The sequence below is a fragment of the Martes martes genome, assembly GCF_963455335.1.
Source record: "Martes martes genome assembly, chromosome: 10".
NCBI lineage: Eukaryota > Metazoa > Chordata > Mammalia > Carnivora > Mustelidae > Martes > Martes martes.
This window is the reverse complement of record NC_137898.1, coordinates 73675933-73699367: the sequence shown is the minus strand read 5'-3', so window position 1 is coordinate 73699367 and position 23435 is coordinate 73675933. Positions and strand designations below refer to the sequence as shown.

Here is a 23435-nt window from a genome sequence, read left to right as displayed (position 1 = left end):
TTACTCTTGCTTTCTTTTTATCTCATTTGTTCTTTTTCTTTCTTTCTTTCTTCATCTACCTTCTTTTGGATTGAGTACATTTATGACTCCATTTTTTTTCTCCTATATTGACCTATTAGCCATACTTCTCTCTTTGTCTGTTTGCTTTTAGTGATTTCTTTAAGGCATTACCTCCCAAATTTCATTCCTTGGACCAGCATCACCTGGAACTAGTTAGAAAAGCGAATTCTTAAGCTCTATCCAAGATCTCCAGTGTCAGAAGCTCTAGGGATGGTCTGTGGACCAGCTGGTCTATAGTCTGTGAAGTCCCTCAAATAATTCTGATGAAGCAAAAATCAGAGGAACATTGTTCTAGGTTTAGAGTGTACATCATTGGCTTATCACAGTGAACTCCAAATAATAACATACCACTTTCTGTACTTCCATTCCCTCTGCATATCTTTGGCTGTTGTTCTTATCCATCTTTCTTTTTCATATACTCTAAACTCCATGATGCATTGTTAGTACATTTCTTTCAGGCATCAATTATATTTCCAAGAGATTAAAAATTAGACAAAATACACATTATATTTATTCACACTACTTACCATTTTTGTGCTTTTCATTCCTCTGGGTAGATTCAAATTTTCATCTCATTTCATTGTCCTTCCTGAAGAATTTTCTTTAATATACTTGATAGTACTGGTTTGCTGGTGATGAATTCTCTCCCTTTTTGTTCGAAAACCTTGTATTCCATGCTTAGTTTTGGAAGTTATTTGTGTTTAGTGTAGAATTTGCTTGGTATGGAATAGATGAATTTTCTCTTGTCTTTCAGCATTTTGAAGATGTTGCTTAATTGCCTCCTGACATGCATAGTTGTTGTTTTTTTTTTAAATTTCTTTTCAGAGTACCAGAATTCATTGTTTATGCTCCACACCCAGTGCTCCATGCAGTATGTGCCCTCCATAAGAGCCACTACTAGGCTCGCCCAACTTCCTACCCCCCTACATGCATAGTTTTTCACAAGAGCTCCGTCTTTCATCTTGTGTTTATTTGTAGTATGTCTTTTTGCCTCCTCTGGCTATTTTTATATTTTTCTCTTTGTCACTGGTTTTCAGTTTTATTTATTTTATTTGTTTTTAAAAATGTTTAAAATTATGTTATGTTAGTCACCATACAGTACATCATTAGTTTTCGATGTAGAGTTCCATGATTCGTTTTATTATATTGACTTGCATGGTTTTCTTTGTGTGTATTCTCCTTGGGGTTCATTAGATCCTTGGATCTATGTATTTGTTTTCATCAAATTTGGGGGAAAATTGGCAACTATTTTTTAAGTGTTTTTTTTTTTTCTCTTTCCCTTTGTCGTCTCTCATGTTGGGACTACAATTACATCTATGTTCGAATAGTTGATATTGTGCCACAGGTCACTGAGCCTCTGTTCATCTTTTCCCCTAATTTTTGTTCTCTCTGTGGTCCTTTTGGATAGATTGTAGCCCCAGGCCTCTAAGTTTACTTTCTCCAGTGCCTATTTGTCTGTTAACCCATCAGAATATTCATGATCTTAAATATCCCATTAATCACTAGAATTTCCACTTAGACCTTTTAAAAATCTTCTTTTCCTCTTCTCATCATGGTGATGCTTTCCTTTGAATATAATGAAACATGTTTCTCATCACTGTTTCAATGAAACGTTTGATAAGTCCATCATTTTTGTCATGCCGGGCCTGTTTCTGTTGACTGATCTTTCTTCTCCCTGTATTAGTTGGCTAGGACTTGCTTCCATACCAAAATCCCACAGACTGAGTGGATTAAACAGCAGACATTTTCTCAAAGCCCTACAGGCTGGAAGACTAATATCAATACGCCAGCAGGGTTGATTTCTTCTGAGACCGCCCTCCTTGCCTTGCAGATGATGACCTTCTTTGCTGCCTCTTCATATGATCTTTTTTTCTAATCATTTGCATTCTCTCATGTCTCTCTTTGTATCCAATTTTCTCTTATAAAGACATTAGTCAGATTAGAATAGGATCTACTCTAAAGCCTTATTTTAACTTAATCAGATCTTTAAAACTTTCATCTCCAAATACAGCTATATTCTGAAGTACTGGCGGTTTGATTTTTCACCATAACGAATTTTGAGGGGACATAATTCAGCCCATAACACTCCTACTTTCGGTTTATAAAATTCTTTGTGATTTCTCGTGGAGTACTATACATTGTGGAGTTTAGATGTTAAATGCCAGATTCCCATCTCTTTTCAATACTGTTGGACTTGTTTCTGGCATGAAGTTTTGTGACTTGGGTTCAGTTTGATCTTTCTGGGTATAGATCCAGAGCACCTTCAGTCTAAGGCTAATTTTACCAACATCCATCCTGCCTCTTGCAAGTAAGGTGATAACTTTCTAGAGCGCTACCCATTGCCCACGTATGATAAGGAGATCTTTCCGTTCTGGCTTGTGGGAATATGAATTATTCACAACCTTGTGTCAACTCAGAATTGTTTGCCTTACTTCTCCCTGCTAGTTCTTTATCCAGATTCACGTAGTTTCCTCTCACACAGGAGCGCATCAGTGCTCAGCCAAAGACTTGAGGATAGAGCTTCCTTCGGTGGATCTCTCTTCTCTTCCACAAATTCCAGCCACTTTGTTGTCCAGGAAGTCCATTCTTTTGTCTCTTCAGCTCAATGAGAATCCCAGCCTCGGCTTGAGTTTCTCTGTGCTGCAGGCCATAGATTGCCTCCAGGCCGTAAGCAAAGACAGTTGCCAGCAACTGGTTTTCTCACCTTGGTTTTTTCTCTTTTTCTTAGGAATCACTGTTCTTTCTACCTACTGTCCAGTATCTGAAAATACTTATTCCTTATATTGGGTTTTTTCCCCCTAGTTTTTCAGTGCATGAGGGTAAGTCTAGTCCCTGCTACTCCACAGCCGCAAGTGAAAGTTCTATTTTTGTAGTTCTTTGTTTCATTCTTCAAGGTAGAAAGTTACAGTAAACCCATTTTTTAAATATTTATTACAAAATCTTGGTACCCATTTAAATGGATTTACTGGGTTTTTTTCAGCACCACTTATTCTCAGATAAGATAATGAGGACATACTATATTTACCCAAGATAGGATATGAATTGTTAATCATTTTGGTATCCTAGGAAGAATTCAGTGCAAATAACAAACTTCGGAGGAAGATCGATGTGAAATACCAGTCATTTCCTGGGATTTATTTAGTCGATTTGTTAGGGAGATGTATAATTTATCTACTAAAATTTTATGTTAGCAACAATAAACCTGCTTGGCATTTGGTGCAGTTATTACAGTGCATAAATAAACAAGAAAATGTATACAGATTAATATGCTTTTGTTTCAACATGGATATAAATTAGTCACTTAGAATTATCCTTTCAAACTGGTAGTAGCTTTCTTTCTTTTACTCATTACTACCCATGACAATTCGTGGGATCTTTAGAAAAATGCGTATAAGACATCCAGTAAGAGAAGACTGACATGATCCAGTGTGGATGGACATCTATCCGCTGCTTCTCTTGATTTGGTTCCTGCATCTAATAGAAAGGCTGAGGGCAGACTGCTCACTTTCTGTCTGATTATAAGCAAATCTGTGCTCAGAATTAGATTCTTTGAATTATCCTGAATTCTAGCAGGGAAGCATGAAGTACATAAGATATCTTCATGGTGATCATTTACATTTGGAAATAATTGGGAAGTTAATTCCGTATGCAAAGCAGCAAGAAATGAACTTCCTTAATACGTTAAACATGCTCCTGACCCATACTTCGTGTTATGTTCTGCCTAATTTTCCACCTGATTTTCCCTTTTTCCCCTCTCTCTCACCAGGAAAACGGTTGGTGTTTTCTGCTGTGGACCCAATTCAATTTCTAAGACTCTTCATAAACTGAGTAACCAAAACAACCCATATGGGACAAGATTTGAATACAATAAAGAATCTTTCAGCTGAAAGCCTTTGAGAGGAGCCAGGACTCTGAACAAGGAATGAGTGCAATTTCTAAGACTTTGAAGCTCAGCTGAATCAAGTAGCTGTACCATGCCAAAGAGTAGCAAGGTTTTCTTATTTATGATTATTTAAAATGGAAAAGCAGAGGATGTGGCAAGATGACAGGTCACATTACATGTTTAATCGGGAAACCAAAGAGGCCCTGAAGAATAGTTGCTATGATGATTCACTTTTCAGTGCTCAAATGAAAAGAAAACTATTAGATGCACACTGTTGATTTTTATGGCAGATTCAAGAACTCCCTAGGGAGGCACCGCACTTGCTCACTGTGAGGCTGATAGCCTTGGTCCTCTTTAAATTGTTTTTGGTTGAACACATGCAAGATTGAATGAAATTAAAAATGCATTGAAACTCAGATTACATTTTATACGTGAGTATAAACAGAGCAGCTTTGATTGAGGAAAGCTCCAGGCAAATATAGTAGATGTTTGAAGATACAGCACAGGACTCTGTATTAATACGGGTACTTTGTGTCTCCTCTTTCTCACTACTGATGCTAATACCTCTATTTGATGTCTGTGGCCTTAATGCCGAATGAACTTTGGTAGATGTTGCTAGAGTATCTATTTTTCTATTTTTCTTTCTTCTTTTTTCCTCTGTCTACGGAAATCTGCCCTCCTTTACATACATTAGACATGATGATTTAATAGGTCTTTTTCATCTGCAATTTACTTAATCTATTACTGTTGCATAGTAATCAGGAAAATATCACTACTGTAAATCATCGTATTGGAATTCCATCATAATGGAACATATAGACTAATAACTTTTTCCCTTGTTCAGCATTTTGGCCTCTGTTATTCTTATTTACTTTCTTCCCCAACGTAGATTGTCTTATTTTTCACCTCTGAAGGTACTTTGTTTAATTTGCACTTTGAGACTGAAGAGCACTGTGTCTCTCAGTGGATACGATATCTCTCTTTTGCCACACATTGGTTTATACTGGAGACATGGAAAGTGCAGTGACGTTCCTGAACACCAACAACCAAACCCTGTACTTTACTTTCTACACAAGAGGAAATACTTCATTAACTATTTGAATTTCAGTTCAGAATCAGGAATATTATTTGTTGCACTGTCTCGTATTCAGGGTCTTGAAGGGAAAATTATCAAGTTTAAAGTCACTGTTGGGACAATACTGCATGATCCTATCACTTTGTGCTCACTGGCCATTATATTCTTGGCTCAGAGGAAAACTCCATTTCCCTACTTTAAGAATTTAGTTGTTTTTGCAGGTTAGTGATTTTGTTTTGTAGACATCTATCAATCGTTATCAAGTAGAGCACATTGCTGAAATAAGTAAAATGACTTATCTTGCCTTTGTTAAAATTGTGCATGGTTTCACAGAACATGACAGATGTTACCATCATATTTTTGCTCTGATTCACCAATAGCAATCAAGCATGGTAAACCACCTAACATTGAATGCCCCTGAACATATTACTTATAGATATTTCTTCTTTTCCTTGGAATTCTTTCTTCTTCCTTCTGTGGAGGGAAGGCAAGTCAGAAAAAGATATGGGAAATGTGCAATGTTCCTACAGATTTAGCTCTGAAGGCATATTTGATAACCAGTACATCTTGGCAACACTTTCTAAATTAAAAAGAATTTTCATAAAAACACAGAACAAGTAAAAAGGAATTTGAGTTAGTAGAGGCTTGATGTGCAATACTGACTCTTTGCTGATCATAGTTTATTGATGTGATTATATTAATATGCCTAATTTCAGTAAAAGAAGATTTTTTTTCAGAAAAGGAGACATCTTTCCAGGTAGGTCTGCTATTCTGGATGAACAGCTTTGTCTCTTTGAAATTCTAGTTGATGTTCAAACATGGAGTGTTAAATACAAGTCATCTCTGCTTCTGTAGGTAATAATAAATTAGATTTTCATCGTGCATGTAGAAGAGAGTTTTGTTTTGAGGGATTTTTGTGTCCCCCCCGTCCCGCCCCGGGCCTATGTCTTGTACAACAGGTCTTAAAACAGTCATGTCAGTGGCAGTAAATGTTAAAATTAAAATGGTATCATGAGAACTTTATAAAGTATGTTTACTTTTGCAACAAATAAAGCAGGCAGTGTTTTTTTCACAAGAGGATGCAAGTTGAAGAAAAAAATCTATTTGCATCTGGACTAGCATCAGAGCCTTCAGAGTTTGGTTCTGCAGCTGTAGATGTTCCTGGCCTGTGGTGTAACTGGCAAGTAGCTCCCACTCTGGGATTAGGATTTCTCATTTGGACTAGATTAGTAGTTATTAATCTTTTCTGGGTAATGTATCTTTTTGAAAACCTGATTATAAGATTTTTAGTAGGAAATTAACTCTGTGGACAAAGGAAAGGAAATTCTCTTTATATGCCCTCAAACAGAGAATCCAACAGAACGTTCCCCCAGTTTTTAATTTTAGATCTCCTGCTTTATGCAAAGGAAGGGTGTGATTTTACATACCCATAATAATAAAAGACAGATTCATATACATACATACATACATACTACACATGTATTCATGGCTTACTTTTTTTTTTCTTTTTCTTTTTTTAAGTCAGGTTAAAAATGAAATGATAGGGGTTTTTTTGTTTTTTGGATTTTTTCATGTAGCAACTTAAAATGCCAGCTGGGTGATTGTGATAACAGAAGCACTTACATTAAAAAATAAAAGCAATATAGACAAAGGATAGGCTGAATTGATTTAATCTCCATATCCAAGTTACTTACTACTCCCCAAATCACTGTTTCCTTGGAGCATTCAAGCAGGTAATAGACTGAAATCGTAAGGTATTTCTAAAGAGGCTGGTCAGAGGCAAATGGCCCATTGTCATCAACAGATAATGCTTGTGCCTAAGAATATTTATGATAGTAGAGAGAGAGAGAAAAAAAAAAAAACCCTAAGAAAATTTTTTTTCCTTAAGGTTAACCCAGCTTGAACAGTGATGTTGTTTTTAAACAAACTGGTAAGACACATTTTTAAGTGCTACTTATGATAAACATTTCCTTTTCATGTGCAGTCCAGGACATTTTCATATCCAATAATGTTATAGAAACATAAAAGGCTGAAGTTAGGAGTACTCTTATTTTGTGGTCAAGAACTCCAAGGCATAAAGGGAAATGGTAGCTTGCTTCGTCATCCACTGGATGAGATGTACAGCACAGGGGATACCTAGTCATATCACAGTAACCTTATGGTGACGGGTGCTGATGCACTTACTGTGGTAGGGGAAAAAAGTCAACCATTGAGTTTGTCACAAAGCTGAAACTGGAGTTCAGCCTTCCTCTTCTCTGCTACTGAAGGGCTCTGTCCCCCTCCCTGTCACATACACATCTAATAAGACGCATCTGGTCCCATGAGTTTGTTGTAAACTCTATTTAGTGTGAGGTGGAAAATAATGTACCATGCGTTAATTCCAGATTCAGGTGCAGAAAATCACAGTCTTGTTCCCTATGTATCTTCTGATTCTAAATATGTTAGTCTTTTATGTTTTGCCACTTAGAACCAATTTCCAGAAATCCATTTTAAAATATGGCGATTATGCTGAAGGGGTTATGCTCTCCAGAACTTTGAAGAAATACGGAATAGTATGGTTTCTAGGAAAAACTAATATTTAATTTTAAATTTAGATTCATAAACAGAAGTCATAACTTCCCAGCTTTCTAAACATCCATGGAAATGTTAATATTAAAACAGATGATTATTGTTCTCTTCTCACATGACCATTATGTTCAGGAGAAAAGAAGCAGCTTTTTGTTAACAAGTGAGACTGGAAATAAATGAAATCAAGCATAATGAGCATTTACTTCAACCAGCACAGAACAATGAGAACTCTATGTTTCCTTCTGTCTAAATCTCCACTCCATTACCGCAGCTTCTTTATCCCATACTGTGATATTCCCAAAGGACAAAGTTGCAAAAGCTAGCTAGATGAAGTTTTCCAAAGAAAAGGAGCGGAAGACCTTCAATACTCAGCCAAGAAGGGTCCATTAAGAGAGAAGAGAAAAATGGCCATGCCAGCCACTTAAAATTAGCAAAGAGTTAAGCAATGTTGCCTTAGAACAAAGACCAGAAATTTTCTTTGAAGTGAATACACAGAATGTTTAGTTTCTCCTATACAAAACTGTTATATTCCTGTTGATAAAATCTAAAAGTGGATTTTTTATTTTAAGCATTGTAGCAAAATTACCAGTAATCTTCCTGCAGTGTTAGGCTACAATTTAAGTATTGGTGAGGGCAAGAAATGCCTCAGAAGAGCAAAACTAGGAAGACAAAAAAAAAAAGGAGTCAAAGAAAGAGAAATTACTGAACACATCAGGATGTGATTATGCTTTTCTTTTCACAGCTCAATAGATATTCAAGTGTTTGGCAGAACTGGCTGTTACTGTGGTTTGGGAAAATGTAGGAGAATGTAATGTTTGGTTTGTTTCTAGGGGTCCTTTCACATTTTCTTTGCGACTAGAATTGTAGCAAAAGCTTTACCTTTGATCAGAATTGCATCTGGCTTCTAGGAGAATTAGAGCTTTCATGAGCTGCTGGTTGACCTGGACACAACCCCACCATTTAGACAAGAACCAGCACTATGTAAATGCTCTAATATACGTAGCAATAAAGAAGGGGAGTCTGCCAGGCCTTTGTTCAGCTAAATACACTGCACATTAAAATTCTCCCACTGCAAAGCCATATTTCTCCGCTTTCATCCTTCCACCCAGAGAATGAAACCTTCTTCACAAGTGCAGATACTGAGAAACAGAAGTTCCCTCTTGTATGTTAACAGTGTATTTGTTCACCTATATCTGCACATTCATTTGAAACTGGTTCTCAATTAGGATGTCTATATAATTCATTGTAGTGGTGAGAGATCTCCATAGTGGACAAAATGAGGGCCTTGTTTGTCTGCTAAAAATATATATGGCAGCCAATCCATTGGCCAGGGAGAAAGCAGTTACATATTCCAGGTTTTCCTTTCCAAATGAGTCTTAAAAGAATGTAAACTACCTTACCGCACATATATTGGAATGTGACCTGAGTTGTACTCCGTGTTCTGTGATTCGATATATTTCACAATTTATTCTTGATTCCCGGGGACTGTCCAGGAACATTCTAGCTCTTCAGTCAGCTTAGCATCTTTAACCGCCTACATAGGCGTCCACCAGGGGCAATTATATCCTTGTTTTAAAGATGACCACCATTTTCTGACCAAGCGGCATTGACAGGGAACTCTTCTTTCTTTTTTTTTCTCTCCTCATTAAAATTTGATTCAGATTCAGAGTAGGGAAAAGTAGAAACTGCTTTCAAAAGTAGGAATAATTGACTGCAATTCTGTTTACGCTGAGAGGGCCAGAGTCATCATCTTATCCAGCCACTGTGTAGAGTAAACAGGCCCTAGGTTAGAAATCTGAAAACTCATAGGCTTTATCCTTGAAGAGTATTAGACTCTGTACATAAAAATGCATGTAATTTCTACCTCCTCCTACATCGTTTTTACTGGGATGTGGTAGAGCAAGCATGTGGGGAAGAAGAGGAAAAAAATGCTGAGTTAAGAGGAATTTCCTGGGTAAATCATCCTTAGTAAGTTTTTTGCCAACATAGTAAAAACAAAACAGTGCTCGGAGAAAGTAAAAATGCAGGCTTTTAGGAGTCACTGTCCGTCGCACCTGAAAGGCTCAGTATTTAATTACGTTTTCTGGGCAAGTAAAGAAATACCCTCAAGCAAATAAACACCACTATCTATCTTTGTTTTTCTGAGATTCCCATAAACAAAGTTGCCTGTTATGTCCAGTACAGCTGCCTTCTGGGTTCCTTGTAAGAAATTTTGATCAGACCCAATGTGGCTAGAGAGAGCTGTATTGATCTATGACAGTCAGGCTAGGAGTTGCTGGAGGGTGATGGAAGTTGTCTTACTTAAGGTTTCATGGAGGAGAAAGCGAGTATGAGACATTCCACTGAATTAAAACTAAGGCCTATATCTTAGAACTAGAAATTCTGTAGAAGGAAAAAAAAGCACTTCACTGCAGTTATTTTTTTCCTGGATGAAATATAATTTATCTTTTTTTAACTCTTACCAAAGATACTTCATGCTATGTATCTTCATCAAAGCTTGGGTTATTTTCTAGATATCTGTATTTAAATTGTGTGTGTGTGTGTGTGTGTGTGTGTGTGTGTGTGTTTGAGAGAGAGAGAAAGTAAATTGCCTGAATGAAAATGACATTCTGTAATACTGTGTAATGACACTTTCTAGCTTTCATAATAAGCATTCAGTGGTGGCAGGTTTGCAATTGGAGGAAGCATAGTTCGATCAAAATATGAGAGGCTCAGCAATCCAAGTGTGGCATTTGATTCTTGTCTGGCTAAAATGAGGTGTGAGTTTACACCTTGCTAGAGAGGAAGCACTAACCTAGAGTCAATACTTGCAAAGATTTGGAAAAAAGAATATCTATATAGTTATTTTTTAATGTAATTTTATTATTGTAAAGACACGGTATGTTTGTAGAAAACCTTTATTGTTTTAGAACATGGCATAGTGTTTAAAAGCTAGACAAATAAAGGTTGGACAAATGTACTTAAAATCCCTCTCATTATAGACTAATTGTGCACCTTTGGCAGTAATAATCAAGAATTGTCTCCAGGACTTTTAGAACACGTTCGTGTTATTTTCATCCTAATGAAAGAACTGATGATCACACTAGTCTTACTTGTGACGATATTAAATAAGCAATATTTAAGAAATATTCCTTTGAAGAATCAAAAGTGGTCTAATTCTAAACCTCTCAACTCTCTTGTAACTTTCATTTCATCTAATGTATAATTGGAAAATAAAGAATTCTAAACTCTAAATTTAATATGCTGGGTTTGGAATTTTGGTTTTATTTTTTGGGGGGGGTTGGGGGATATTATTTCTAAATCTCACAATCATGCCCACTGAAATATTTATACAATTTTATTTTTACTTTTTAAAAGATTTTATTTATTTATTTAACACAGAGAGAGACATCACGAGTAGGCAGAGCAGCAGGCAGAGAGAGAGGGAGAAGCAGACTCCCTGCTGAGCAGAGAGCCCAATGCGGGGCTCTATCCCAGAACCCTGAGATCATGACCTGAGCCCAAGGCAGAGGCTTAACCCACTGAGCTACCCAGACACCCCTATTTGTATAATTTTAAGATGTCAAAATTATATATTTTTTTCTGCATAGAAAACTAATAAAACTTGTTCATTATTAAGTCTAAATGTCGAGTTTTTATACTTTATCACTGAGGATTTCAAGTTTACCTAAACGTTGCATTTGCCATAAATATTTACACCCACACAGTCTCTGTGGCTGAGAGGATTTTGTTTGCTGTATTCCCCTTTATCTGCGGTTTTGCTTTCCGTGGTTTTGGCTTCAGTTACATGCAGTCACCCGTGCTCCGGAAGCAGAAGACCCTCCCTCTGACGTATGGTCAGAAGGTCAATACGTAGTAGCAGCATAACGCTATGTCAAGATGCCTGTGTTATTCACCCAACTTTGTTGCCTTGCGTCAGCGTTTTACCATCTCACATCATCACGAGAAGAGGGGTAAGTATAGTACAATAAGATATTTTGAGAGAGGAAGACCACGTTCACATAACTTTTATTGTATATTGTTATATCGTCCTACTTTATTATCAGTTGTTTTTAATCTCTTACTGTGCCTAACTTATAAATGAAATTTTATCATAGGTATATATAGGAAAAAATACAGTATATCTAAGGTTCGGTACTATCTGTGGCTTCAGGCACCCACTGAGGGTCTTCAAATGTCTCCCTCGTGGACAAGGGGTATTATCTCCCTTTCTAGAAATCTGTGAAGTACACAAAATAAGGAATACTAATAGAATCCCTCACTCATGGGTTTGCCTGACATTCACATAGGTGGGATATGAGCAGCTTGCCAAAAGTTCTCAGAGCCACACCTGTGTTCCAGCACCATCTGAAAACTCGTCCTGTGATTCCTCCACCCCATCAGAATAATATTGACTAGAGCCCAAGATTCATTCCAGGTTGTGTTTGTGCTTTGGCTGTGATATAATTTGATAATAGGATGAGTGAAGATGTTTTGGTATATATGATTGTGGTCACTTTTAGGTCCTAAGATATGCCTCACCAGGTACACAAAGTTGGAAAGCCTTTTTGCACCATTTTGCAGAGTGAAAAGATACTTGCTTCAGGGTAAAAGATGTTATACCATCCATATTTGCAAAAGTATGTTCTTGACATTAAAGTATTATTCATTATTTTCCCTAATCTCTAAGTCATTCATGGGTCAAATCAGATGCTACAGTGCTCTAATTTTAGAGTCTTTATAAGTGGTGTCTTGTTTGTAGGGGTGAAGCAGGTTACTTCACTATGTGGTACTGCACTGTCCTCAATTCCTACCACATTACAGTCTTCGAGTGATTTATTTTCAAAGAATCTGCTTTCCTCATTTCGCGTCTTGCCTCCTGTATTTTGCGAAGCTGTCATGCATTCTGTAATGGGCATTTCAATAGGTCAAGTTCAAATGCATTTAAAGGCAAGATTAGCAGTTATGTGCTTGCAGTCCCTATGTGCATTATTTGCTTTGTGTCACAATAGGGTCAGGAGTGCATGCTTTAATAGCATTAGTGTTGTAAAATTACTCAGCAGCAGCAACCAGTGAGGGAAAACCACAAAAGATAATTGGGAAAAAAATGTTTGGGGGGTACACAAATCAAGGAGACTTTGATGTAAATCTCAATCCTCAAGATTTAAAGTTCCTCTAAAATGCCTTCCTTTATTCATGTTGATTACCCTGCTGTCAGGAATGTGTTTGCCAGAACTCAAAAACATGAAAATGTGTGACAGTAAAAGTTCCTCATCAGACTTTTTATTAGGCAATGAAATCTATAAGAAATCTTTTTAAGTAGCTTGTGTTAGAGGTCCTGTTTGCAGCTTGCTGATAAATGTCTCATCAACTGGGAGATGTAAGCAAACATCTAAAACTTGGTTTTGCATTTCACATGGAGACCCAAGTTACTGTGTAAAAAATACTTCTTTGACTTAGAGTGACTGTTAATTGTGACAGATTTCAAAGTCACCTTGCACACATTTTGACAAGGTGAGTTCTGAAATTAAATTTCCAGTATGTTCTGACAAAAGACTTTGGTGGGAGGTTTTGATTACCAAACAAACGTAGGCTTCAAGTTTTTAAAATAGCTATCTGTTTGCTTTAGGTTTCTTTTAAGGTGGTGGTGATAAGTAGTTAATTATTTATTTTTAAATCCCTGATGGGATACTTGCAAGGGAAAAAACATTTGGTCTTTCAAAGCAAACGGAAGCAATATGTCTAGTAATGTGTTACAACTGTTGGAGCTTCCTGAAGCTTGCCTTTTGGAGCTACGCTTTAACCTTTCTGTCAGTAACCAGAAGTGTGCTCCAAAGTGTATCAGCGGGCAGACAACCCTGGGAACCACAGCTGCGAGCTGAAACTGTCCTATGTACAAAGCTTTTCTTTTCCATCATTTAATATGGACTCCATTCTCCACCTGTTGCCTTGAAACCGGCTTTAACTCGGAACCTTTATCAGGACTCTCAAGCATGTATTTTTAATTTTTTTTTTCTGCTGTTATCCTGGCCCAGCTATAGATCTTAGAACCCCTGGGACCTATAGTCTATTTGTTTGGGACTTTGGATTAACCTAGGCTCTGCTTCTGTCTCTTTTCCTTTCAACCCCTGAGCTAACATACTATCCTCGGTTCTGAGTTTTCTCTATCTTGGGCTTAGGGGAGTCACACAGGCATGGCTCGTGCCTGCCCAGCCACATCCCTCTGTGCCCATGGTCATGGCCGCTGCCATTAACACACAGTATATTATAGAACCAGGTAACATTATGCGAAACTGAGAGAGTTCATTTCTATGTATAACTATCTATAACTAAGTGATGCTCTAGTTACAGCTGAGTCGTGTTTTTGTCTCGTAGTTTTGTTCCGTGCGCCGAATTAGTGAATCCTAAACCGTTGCTCCCATTTAGGATCTTGGGAGCCTCTGATCATAATACTTCTATCAACAAATCAATACATAACTTTAGGTGTATTTCTTATTTAATACACATTGTTGATTCATTAACATTGAACTCATGGCTGACAGCACTTGTAACTCACGCCTGAATGAAACTTGTCTAACACAGTGAGTTTTCTACAAGGCACACTGTAGCCATCTTGCACTTAGAAAGACTAGACAAGAATTCATGACGTTTGGGGACCATTTTAAACAGCAAAATCACAAATAAAAAGCATAAACATGTGAAAAATGTGGCACTAAATGAACCAAGAAAAGGACAGCAGTATGGGAGATAAAGCAAGGCAGAGAGATGCCATGTTTTAGCTCAGCTGAGAACATGGACCCCAAGTGACTCCAATTCTTCCTTGTTCCTTGCACGTCTGCAAATGACCAGGAAACTACAGCAAGTATTGATTTGGGGGTTCCCAAAAATTTAGCAAGTAGGTGACTGGTGCATAAGGAATCCATGAATAACAGGGTTATTGAGGTTAACGATCCATGTCTACTTTTCCTGGATATGGCAACTGGGAAGGAAGATTCTGTGCCTTTTTGTAGCTTTCATCTTTATCTTCCCACTTATTACTGATTTTGAGCTAACTTTTGGAGTATCTTTTCTATAGGTGAGAAAAATACTTCTCTATCTTGACCTGCTTCTCTTCTAATCCTTTTCCTTCTTCCACCTCAAAAATAGGGAATATTAATTTGATTGGACAGAGTTTGGAATTTTTATTGGCTCACATTCATTAATAGGCATGGTTATTGTGTATAAAAGATTGTGCATATAATTGTGGTCAGAAAAAGTTAAACATCCAGACCTGTGGCTTCTACCCTTCTTAGAAAGACCTGCTTATAAGGCTGGTCATTTGTAGGCATCTGGGAACTTAGCTCTCAGGAGTGTTCCCACCATCCTAACTGGGTGTGGCTCAGTATGACTAAACATTTGCATAAGCAATAAGATTTACATTGAACACCTGCTTTTTTGCTGGGACTCAGGAATTTCGATAAGCGCTAGGTACAGGGTGCCTGTGCGATCAACCCCCAACAAAAATTTTGAATCTCTAATGAGCTTCCCTTGTGGACAGCAGTTCGCAAAGGCAACTAGCCACTGGTTGCTGGAGGGATTCTGTGTATGTTGTTGACTCCACTAGGAAGGACTCCTGGAAGCTTGTGCCTGCCTCCTTCTGACTTTACCCCACATACCTTTTCCATTTATTGATTTTGCCTTGTGTCCTTTTGCTGTAATCTTAGCTATGAGTACAACTCTATGCCGAGTCCTCCTCGAGAATCACCAAATCCATGTCATATTGGGTATCCTGACATCACCCGCATGCCTCTCACTACCTGGTCTCTTTCTGTTGTTCTGGGTGCGGGGGAAGCAAGTGAATGCAGGACCTTACCCACACTCTCTGCTCTCTCTTCCCCTTTCTTTATTCCATGCATGTGGCTGACTCTTAAAGCAGCCTGTCTGAACATTGCTGTCTTCTTTGCTGTGTGTCTTTTTTCTCTCCACTTTCTTTTCTCCATCCGACAGACTAATAGCAGTAAATGCCCTGGATCCAGAATCATCCTTTACTAACAGCCGAGGGCTCCATTTGGAACTATTGCTTAGGTCCTCTGGATCAGCCTCGCTTAATCAGAGAGCTCCGTATCGGGGCTAGACCCTGGCCTGGTTACTAACGCCACTTTTTCTCTTCCTTGCGTCTTGTTGACCTCATGTACAATCCCCGATAGTCACAAAATAAGAGTACCTCACACAAAACAGAAGTAGTTGTCAGAACGGGATTCAAATATTCTCTTGTTAACTATCATGAAGACACCACCCACAATGCTGATACTCATCTGTTTCTGTTCCCTTCCCATCCTCTTCTCCAGACTGTCTGTTCCCATTTTTTCCTTTGTGGGCTCCGCTGTGAAGATTAGTTTTTCTAAGCCTTTTTCTAAGCCTTTTTCTCTGTTCTCTTACCTGCATTCTCCAACCTCTTTTTATCAAATCTCGTAACTTACAGAACAACAGACTTGACTCCATTAGCCATTTTTATTACACTTTCAAAAGGATCGGAGACCAGTTTCCTCACCACGGTTTGATTTATTTCATACAGAAGAATTACCGTACCCAAGATTGCATTTGTCTGGTCAACACATGACAAGGTGAGGCCTATTTGATTGCTTATCAGGTGTCACATTTTTAATGTTATACTTTGTCAAGATGGAGGCCGATGACTTGTTTCAATTGACTTTACAGATCATTGTCTTTCTGGACCTACAGAATTCCAGAACTGACCATACAATGCAATGGTTTGTCTCCTTTTGAGACAAACTCCCTAAAATTTAGCATCATACTGCTTAAGTTAAAATCCTGCTTAAGGTTAGCCCGGTTATCTTGGATAATTTTTTTTTCATTAACTTTTCTCAGCTTTAGTTTTCTTATCTAAAAAATGACAGTTCCATGAATGAATACACACGAAGTATTTAGGGACACAGAGAAAGTGCTCAATACTGTTAAAGATGATAATTTTATTACATAAAGAAAGATAATTATGGAAGTCTGGAAGCAGGGTGCTAGAGCAGACAGGTATGAATTGAAAATCTAGTTCTGCAATTTTGAGGCAGGTCTCTGTTCCTTGGTTTCTACCTTGTTAAAATTAAGATAATATATCCACTTTCAGAATTTATATGAAAAGTAGCAATTACATAATAATAGTGCTTAGAATTATGTCTAGCATATAAATAGACAAAAAGGTAACTATGATAGGTGTTATGGAAGAAATTAGGCCAGCCTGAAGAAATCCAGGATTAGACCATGGATAATTCTTCACTTTTTCTGTATAATGATCTCATTTATGAAAATGTGTTTTAAGATATTGCTCTGAGGTGATAATATTTCCATTATAATTTCATAGTTATTTGTCTGTTTGCCTGACAGCTCCAGTAATTGTTCATTTCTTTAATGAAGTGCACAGTCTTAGGACCTTAATCATTTTTATATTCTGGTTCCTAGCAAAATATCTGATTCTCAATAGGTTCTCAGTAACTTCTTGCTAAATTCAATCTAGTTCTCATTGTGTTGTTATAACTGAGGAGCATACAAATAGGAAACATTGGGTATTGCCAGAGGTACTTCTATGCATAGAAATAATCTTAAAATAGTCCTCAAGAAAGAGAAAAATATTATAAAGAAAAACCAAAAAGAATCAGTTAATCATTTATATGATCAAAGATTTTTTTTTAAAGCACTTACACATTAATTATTTGACCAGTTAGGGAAAAGGTAGAATCAGACATCAAAACTTGAATATTAATTTTGATTTTTTCTTTGTTACTTATGAAACCAAGTCCTCTTAATTCTTTTCTTTTTGAAGTTTCTTGTGTCTGTCCTTTTCCCATGGCTACTATCTCACATGTAGATACAGCTTCAGTCCCAATTTATTAATTCATTGGCCAAAATGTAGAGGAGCATTAGAGACTACTCACATTACCTAATAGAAATGATTTTTCCACGCATGTATATATTGAGAACATTTTTCACTAAAAAAATTCATTATCCATAGCTCTTAGCCTTTTTGTTTGTTTGTTTTATTTAATATCAATGGCTACAGTCAAAATTCTTTGAGGCATCAGCTAAGGAAGCATCTCAGTGAAAAGTTTCAGAGAATGCTCACTCCAGTGACCTGTAGTCATCTGGGGAACAGGAGAGCAGGGTTTTCTTTTGCTTTCTTAAAGAAGCTCTATTATTATCAAAGGAAACAAACCAAAAATTCTTACATACTCTTTTCTGTCCTGTATTCAAACTTTGATTGAAGCATATCAGTCACTGGAATAACCAGGAAGATTAGCTTAAATGTCATTACTTCCTTGAGATTTTCTTGATGCTACCAACAGATGCACACACAAGTGCACCCAACACACAATCCCATACATGTGCCAGTTAACTCCACCAACATATATTTGAAAATCCGTGAACTTTGGAATCAGATGTAGGTTTGAATCCCAGCTCCACATTAGCAATATGGCCTCAGGCATGCCTCTTAATCTTTTGATAGTCTAGCTTCCTTATCTTTCAATGAAGATAATACTAAACTTACAGAATTTTAGTGACAGTGGAAGGAGCTCAAATACATAATATGCCCAGATCTTCACATGACATATGATAAAGTCTTCTGTAAATATTAAGACCACCAAGTCTTTCAACTTCTATAATACTTCTCCAATGACCCCAGGTCAAATCTGCTGTATCTTTATAGTCTGTGCATGTCAGTATGTCTTATATTTCTTCCTGGCCTGCAGACACTCTAAGGACAGCAATTCTGTCTCGTCATTTCTGTATGCCCACAAATCCAAGCCTGAGGATGCCTAATTCCAGCCCATGACTTTATCGATTGCTTCCTACAAAGAATTGTTCTTAACTGAACTATTTTTATAAATTATTCCAGTATTGTCTATCATGAATGGCCTTTTCATCGTGATTTATCATGTTCTGGAAGCCCTAATGGGGGTGCTCACCATCTGCTCTAAGAACACTGTCTTCTAGAGCCATTAGCAGATTTATCATGTCATTGTGCTTTCATTTCCTGCTGAGCATCTTTCCAGGAGGACTTTTCTCTTTTCGGGGTCACTCTTTCCACCGGCTTCTCCATTTTCCTTTATTAGGAGCATTACCCAGTTTAATGCAAGCTTGACCTTTTGCAGAACTCTCAGCAGCCCTAAGTGTTTGCAAGTCCTTTATATGCTGAGGTGGGGCTGCTGTGATTTTCTAGGTACACATTGTGTTCATTCTGTTTTTAGTTTTCTCTGTTGGCTGAAATCTAACTTTTGTTGATTTCATTTTTGTTCTTCCGTGTAATATTCATCACGTGCTTACTAGAGGTCAGGCATTGAGAATATGCCTGGAAATCAACGCCAGCCTTGTCTTCATTGAGTTCTTGCTTTAAGGGAAAAAATAAATTAAACTGTATGTACACAAATAGTTATGCAATGAAAAGCTGTGGCAAATGCTGTGAAAGAAAAATAAAATATGAGAGGAAGATCTGTTTTGTGAAAGTGGCATTTGAGATCTAAAGTATGAGTAGGAATTTGGGGCAAGAGGGGAGTGGTATTTGGGATGCTAGGATGACGGAAAGAATCACACGTTTAATGGGCTAGAAACCAAACAAAAGCAAACAAACCACCATGTGGTGGGAACATGTGCGGGTAAGAAGCAGAATGGAATGAGATAGGCCTAGAAAGATAGGCAGGCCCCCAAAAAGGAAACCTTTGTTGAGAGGACCTGGGAATTAACCAGAGAGGAATATTTGCTTTCCAAAGTATTAGAAGCACACTTAAAAATAGCCACTTTGCGTGTTACGGGGATTAGAAAAAGGCAAGTGAGGAAGGTAGAAGCCAGCCAAGAGGTTATTGCAGTAGTTTGAGCAACGGATGATGATAGTTGAGACCAGACCAGTAGAGAGCATGTTCTGCCACAGAGGGCAGGTGAAACAAAGAGACACCTTCCACATGCAAGGTATATTGCAAGTAGAACCGAGATGGAGGGTAAAGGGGGATGAGATATTAGAAAGGACTTCGGTGGCTTGGGTATAGGTGCCGTTTATTCATGTGTGGCAGTTTGGGGGAGGAACTAATTTTTAGAAAGGTATTAAGTTCATTTTTATTTTTTATTTATTTTTTAAGACTTTACTTATTTATTTGATAGAGAAGGAGGGAGAGAGAGCATGAGCAGGGGGGAGGGGAGCAGCTCCACGTTGAGCAGGAAACCCGATGTCGGGCTGGATCCCAGGACCCTGAGATCATGACCTGAGCTGAAGGCAGACACTTCCCCCACTGAGCCACCCAGGTGCCCCGAGAGAACTCGTGTAAGTTTTAATTTCTGAAAGATATTTAAGTAAATTTTTAAAATAAGCAGTTGGATGTATCCATCTGGAAATCTGAAAAAAAAAAAAAAAACTTGGACTAGAGATATAAGCTTGAGAATCATCAATAATTGTGGGAATTTGGGAAAAGAAAATTCACGAAGAAAGTAGAATGGGAATAGAAGAGGATCGTAGGGCTGCTGTGTTGTATTGGACAGATTGCTCCTTCAGGACTGACAAACTCATTTCCCCAGCTCTTGGCACTGTTGGCTACAGACTGTGCATAACTGAGTCCCTCGCCAGGAACTAGAAGGGAATCTCTTGCCCAAATATCCACCTCCTCCTCAGGACAGCTCATACACAATGAGCAGACAGGGTGGAAAAACAGAAGTTAAAAGACCCTTGCCTTGATGTGGGACAGTTCTAAAGGACTGTGTTAGCTTCATATAGCTCTAGGATCACCTGAGACATCAGGGAAACCACATAAAGACATCTGGTGTCGGAAGTCGGAAGTCGTCTTAAGAAGCAGTCTCTGAAATGGGATCTTGCTGTGGGAAAACCTACCAGTTAATTGGCAATGAAAACTTTATCACTTTGGAGATTCTATCATCTTTGGAGAGTGGGCAACTCCTGGCTTGTTGTAGTGAGAAGTTGTTTCAGACTTCACGTGGAATAAGTTAATAGTAGAATGGAATACACCTCTAACTCAAGCATAATTTAGGGGTTTGAGAAATTCAAGGCAAATGGCTCTTGTTAACTGCTATGATACACTGAAAAAGAGACAATGAAAGCCTGGAAGTAATTATTTTAAGGTGGATGGTGAACGCCAGTGAACCTACAATGTAAGCTGATATGTGAAAGCCAGAGAGCCTCCTTGGAAGAATATAAGGGGATTTCAGCCCCTGCCACCAGAGGACGGAAACACCAGATGATCAGTCTCGGACTTAATAATATCAGAAACTGAATTGTTACAAAGTTTGAATTTTTAACCCTCTCAATTCTGATACCTAAAGATCAGGACTCTGGTTGGAACTGAGTGGAATCCTAAGTCAAGCTGGAGACGTTTGCATTGATGCACTGAGAAATCTTTTATAAAAAATTTATTTATTTATTTTAGAGAGAGAGAGAGCATAAGTAGGAGGGGCAGGAGGAGAGGGAGAGACTCTCAAGCAGATACTGCCATGAGTGAGGAGCTAGATGTGGAACTCGATCCCATGACCCTGAGGATCATGACATGAGCTGAAACCAAGAGTCAGATGTTCAACCAACTGTGCCACCCAGGCGCCCAAGTGAACTTAAAAATCTTGAACCCTCAGCTTCCCCTTTACCCTCTGGGCTGCAAAAGTGGCCCACTCATCCCCATTAAAGGCTAGACCTCTTGCTTAAAAATGATACCAACTTTTTTTTGCAAACAACACACTCCTCTTCCAGTACCTACCTCCAACTCTCCTCATGGACATCGGATGAATAATTAGGGAGAAGCAACAATATGAAACTGCTTGCAGACACACTAAGTCAGTTAAAAAAGGAAAAAGTATATATACCAACAACATATAGATTTAGCTGATACAAACCCAGGAAGATCTGGGAGAATATATATGAGCCTGAATCCTAAGGAAGCTGGTCAAGATAGGAAAAATTTACCAAAAGGGGAGCATCTCCCATGATACAGAATTTAAAATCTTTGAAAGAATCCCAGAAAACAGTGCCTAAGGATGCGAGGATCACTCTTGGATATTTGAGGAAAAGATGGCCCCCCTTAAAGGAAAGTGAAATGTCAGAACTTCATGGCTGATGGTGGAGGAAAGATCCAAGGGGAGACCAGGATAGATAGAGTGAACAGGACCGGAAAAACCACCTGCTGACTGTCTCATGGTAAGTCTTCAAGAAATGCCCAATACCCAAAGTGATTAAGAAGTTCTGAGAAGGGCACCAGTAGTTTTGAGAAGCTCCCTGGTGTCTGTGCTCTGCAGTCAGAACTAAGCGTAGGAGATGTAGCTTTAGAGCGGACTTCCGGCGGGAATCCTAGGCTACTCACACTGTACAGCAGAGAAGATGTGGCAGGGAGCACATGACCATGGGATCCAAAGGCTCCATCTCACCTGCACCACCCCAAAGCTGCCAGCTTGTCCATTAGAAGCTGTGGCCTGAGAATGGCCCCGAATCGGGAGGATATGGTCTCCTCACCATGTGCAATAGCTTTTGCTCTGTCAACTTGGCTATAATGAACTCCTGCACCAGAATTCCCGCTATGTTTCTAAAATGAGCCACAAGGAATATTCTCTCCTAGAGCTGGAAGAAGCATTTTGTCCCATTCACGCATCTTCAGTTATTCGGTCAAGCACTAATCCAGGTGCTGCCACGAAGGGAATTTGTAGGTACCGTCTAAGGCCCCACTCAGTCAATCATAAGGGAGACTATTCTGAGTGGTCCTGGCTGAAACAGTTGGAAGCCCTTTCAACAGGGCTTGGCCTTTCCTGAATGAAGGGACTCCTACCTGTGAAGACGTTCAGCTCATGTTCTTGGGATTCCAGTTTGCTTGTTATCCTCTTGCCTGAGTTGCTTGCCCTAAGGACTTCAGATTTATTTAATAATTACCCATATTGTATAAGCTAATTCCTTATCATAAATTTTTATACATTTATATATATAACTTCTATATAATATATAATAATAAATTTATATACATCTTCATTCTAATAATATATATTATTTTATAATACATATATATACACACACATATATATAATACACATATGTGTATTATATATATATCTACTATTCATATCCATTCTGGCTGCAGAGCTCCTTGTAGAGCTGGTGAGGCTTCCATTGGATTCCATTTTCTCTTACTTCCATACCTGCTTCTGTTACTCTCAGCAGTGTGAGTCCTACAAGTACTTCCTAACACATCTCCTGCGTGTAAGCTTCTGCCTCGGTCTGTTTCTCAGAGAAGCCCAACTAAGAAATTTTCAGTATGCCTAGAGAGAGAGCTGAGCACATAAGAGATGCTGAGAAGAAGTGAGTTCTATTCCAGAAACCATAAGGAAAAAGTTTAAAAAGAGATCAAGCAAGGATCAAGTAGAATGAGTACCATAATGTCATCAGATTTGGCACTTTTCAGACCATTGGTGATCTTGGTCAAAAGGGTTTCAGTGGAGAGGTGGAAACAGAAGACAAAACTGGACTGGGTTGAATAGTAAGTAGGAGGCAAAGACATAGAGATCACACATTTTTATTTTTATTTTATTTTTTTATATTGTTTATATTTGTTTTTTTCAAACTCAATTATGCCAACATATAGTTCATCATTTGTTTCAGATGTAGTGTTCAATGATTCATCAGTTGTATATAACACCCAGTGGTCGTCACATATTTTTAAAGAGTTCTGTTAAACAGTTAAGACAAGAAATAGGGCAGGGGCGCCTGGGTGGCTCAGTGGGTTAAAGCCTCTGCCTTCGGCTCCGGGTCATGATCCCAGGGTCCTGGGATCGAGCCCCGCATGGGCTCTCCGCTCCGCGGGGAGCCTGCTTCCTCCTCTCTCTCTCTGCCTGCCTCTCTGCCTACTTGTG

At 38.3% G+C, this 23435-nt stretch overlaps 1 protein-coding gene across 1 annotated transcript in view; it reads left to right on the top strand.

Moving 5' to 3' along the window:
- NOX4 (NADPH oxidase 4) overlaps positions 1–6031 on the top strand; it is a 161155-nt gene extending 155124 nt beyond the window's left edge. Inside the window, exon 19 of the mRNA XM_080816132.1 lies at positions 3827–6031. Within this exon, the coding sequence (XP_080672258.1) occupies positions 3827–3947 (121 nt within the window). The 3' untranslated portion in view covers positions 3948–6031. The remainder of the gene's footprint in view (positions 1–3826) is intronic.
- Positions 6032–23435: the final 17404 nt, after the last annotated feature.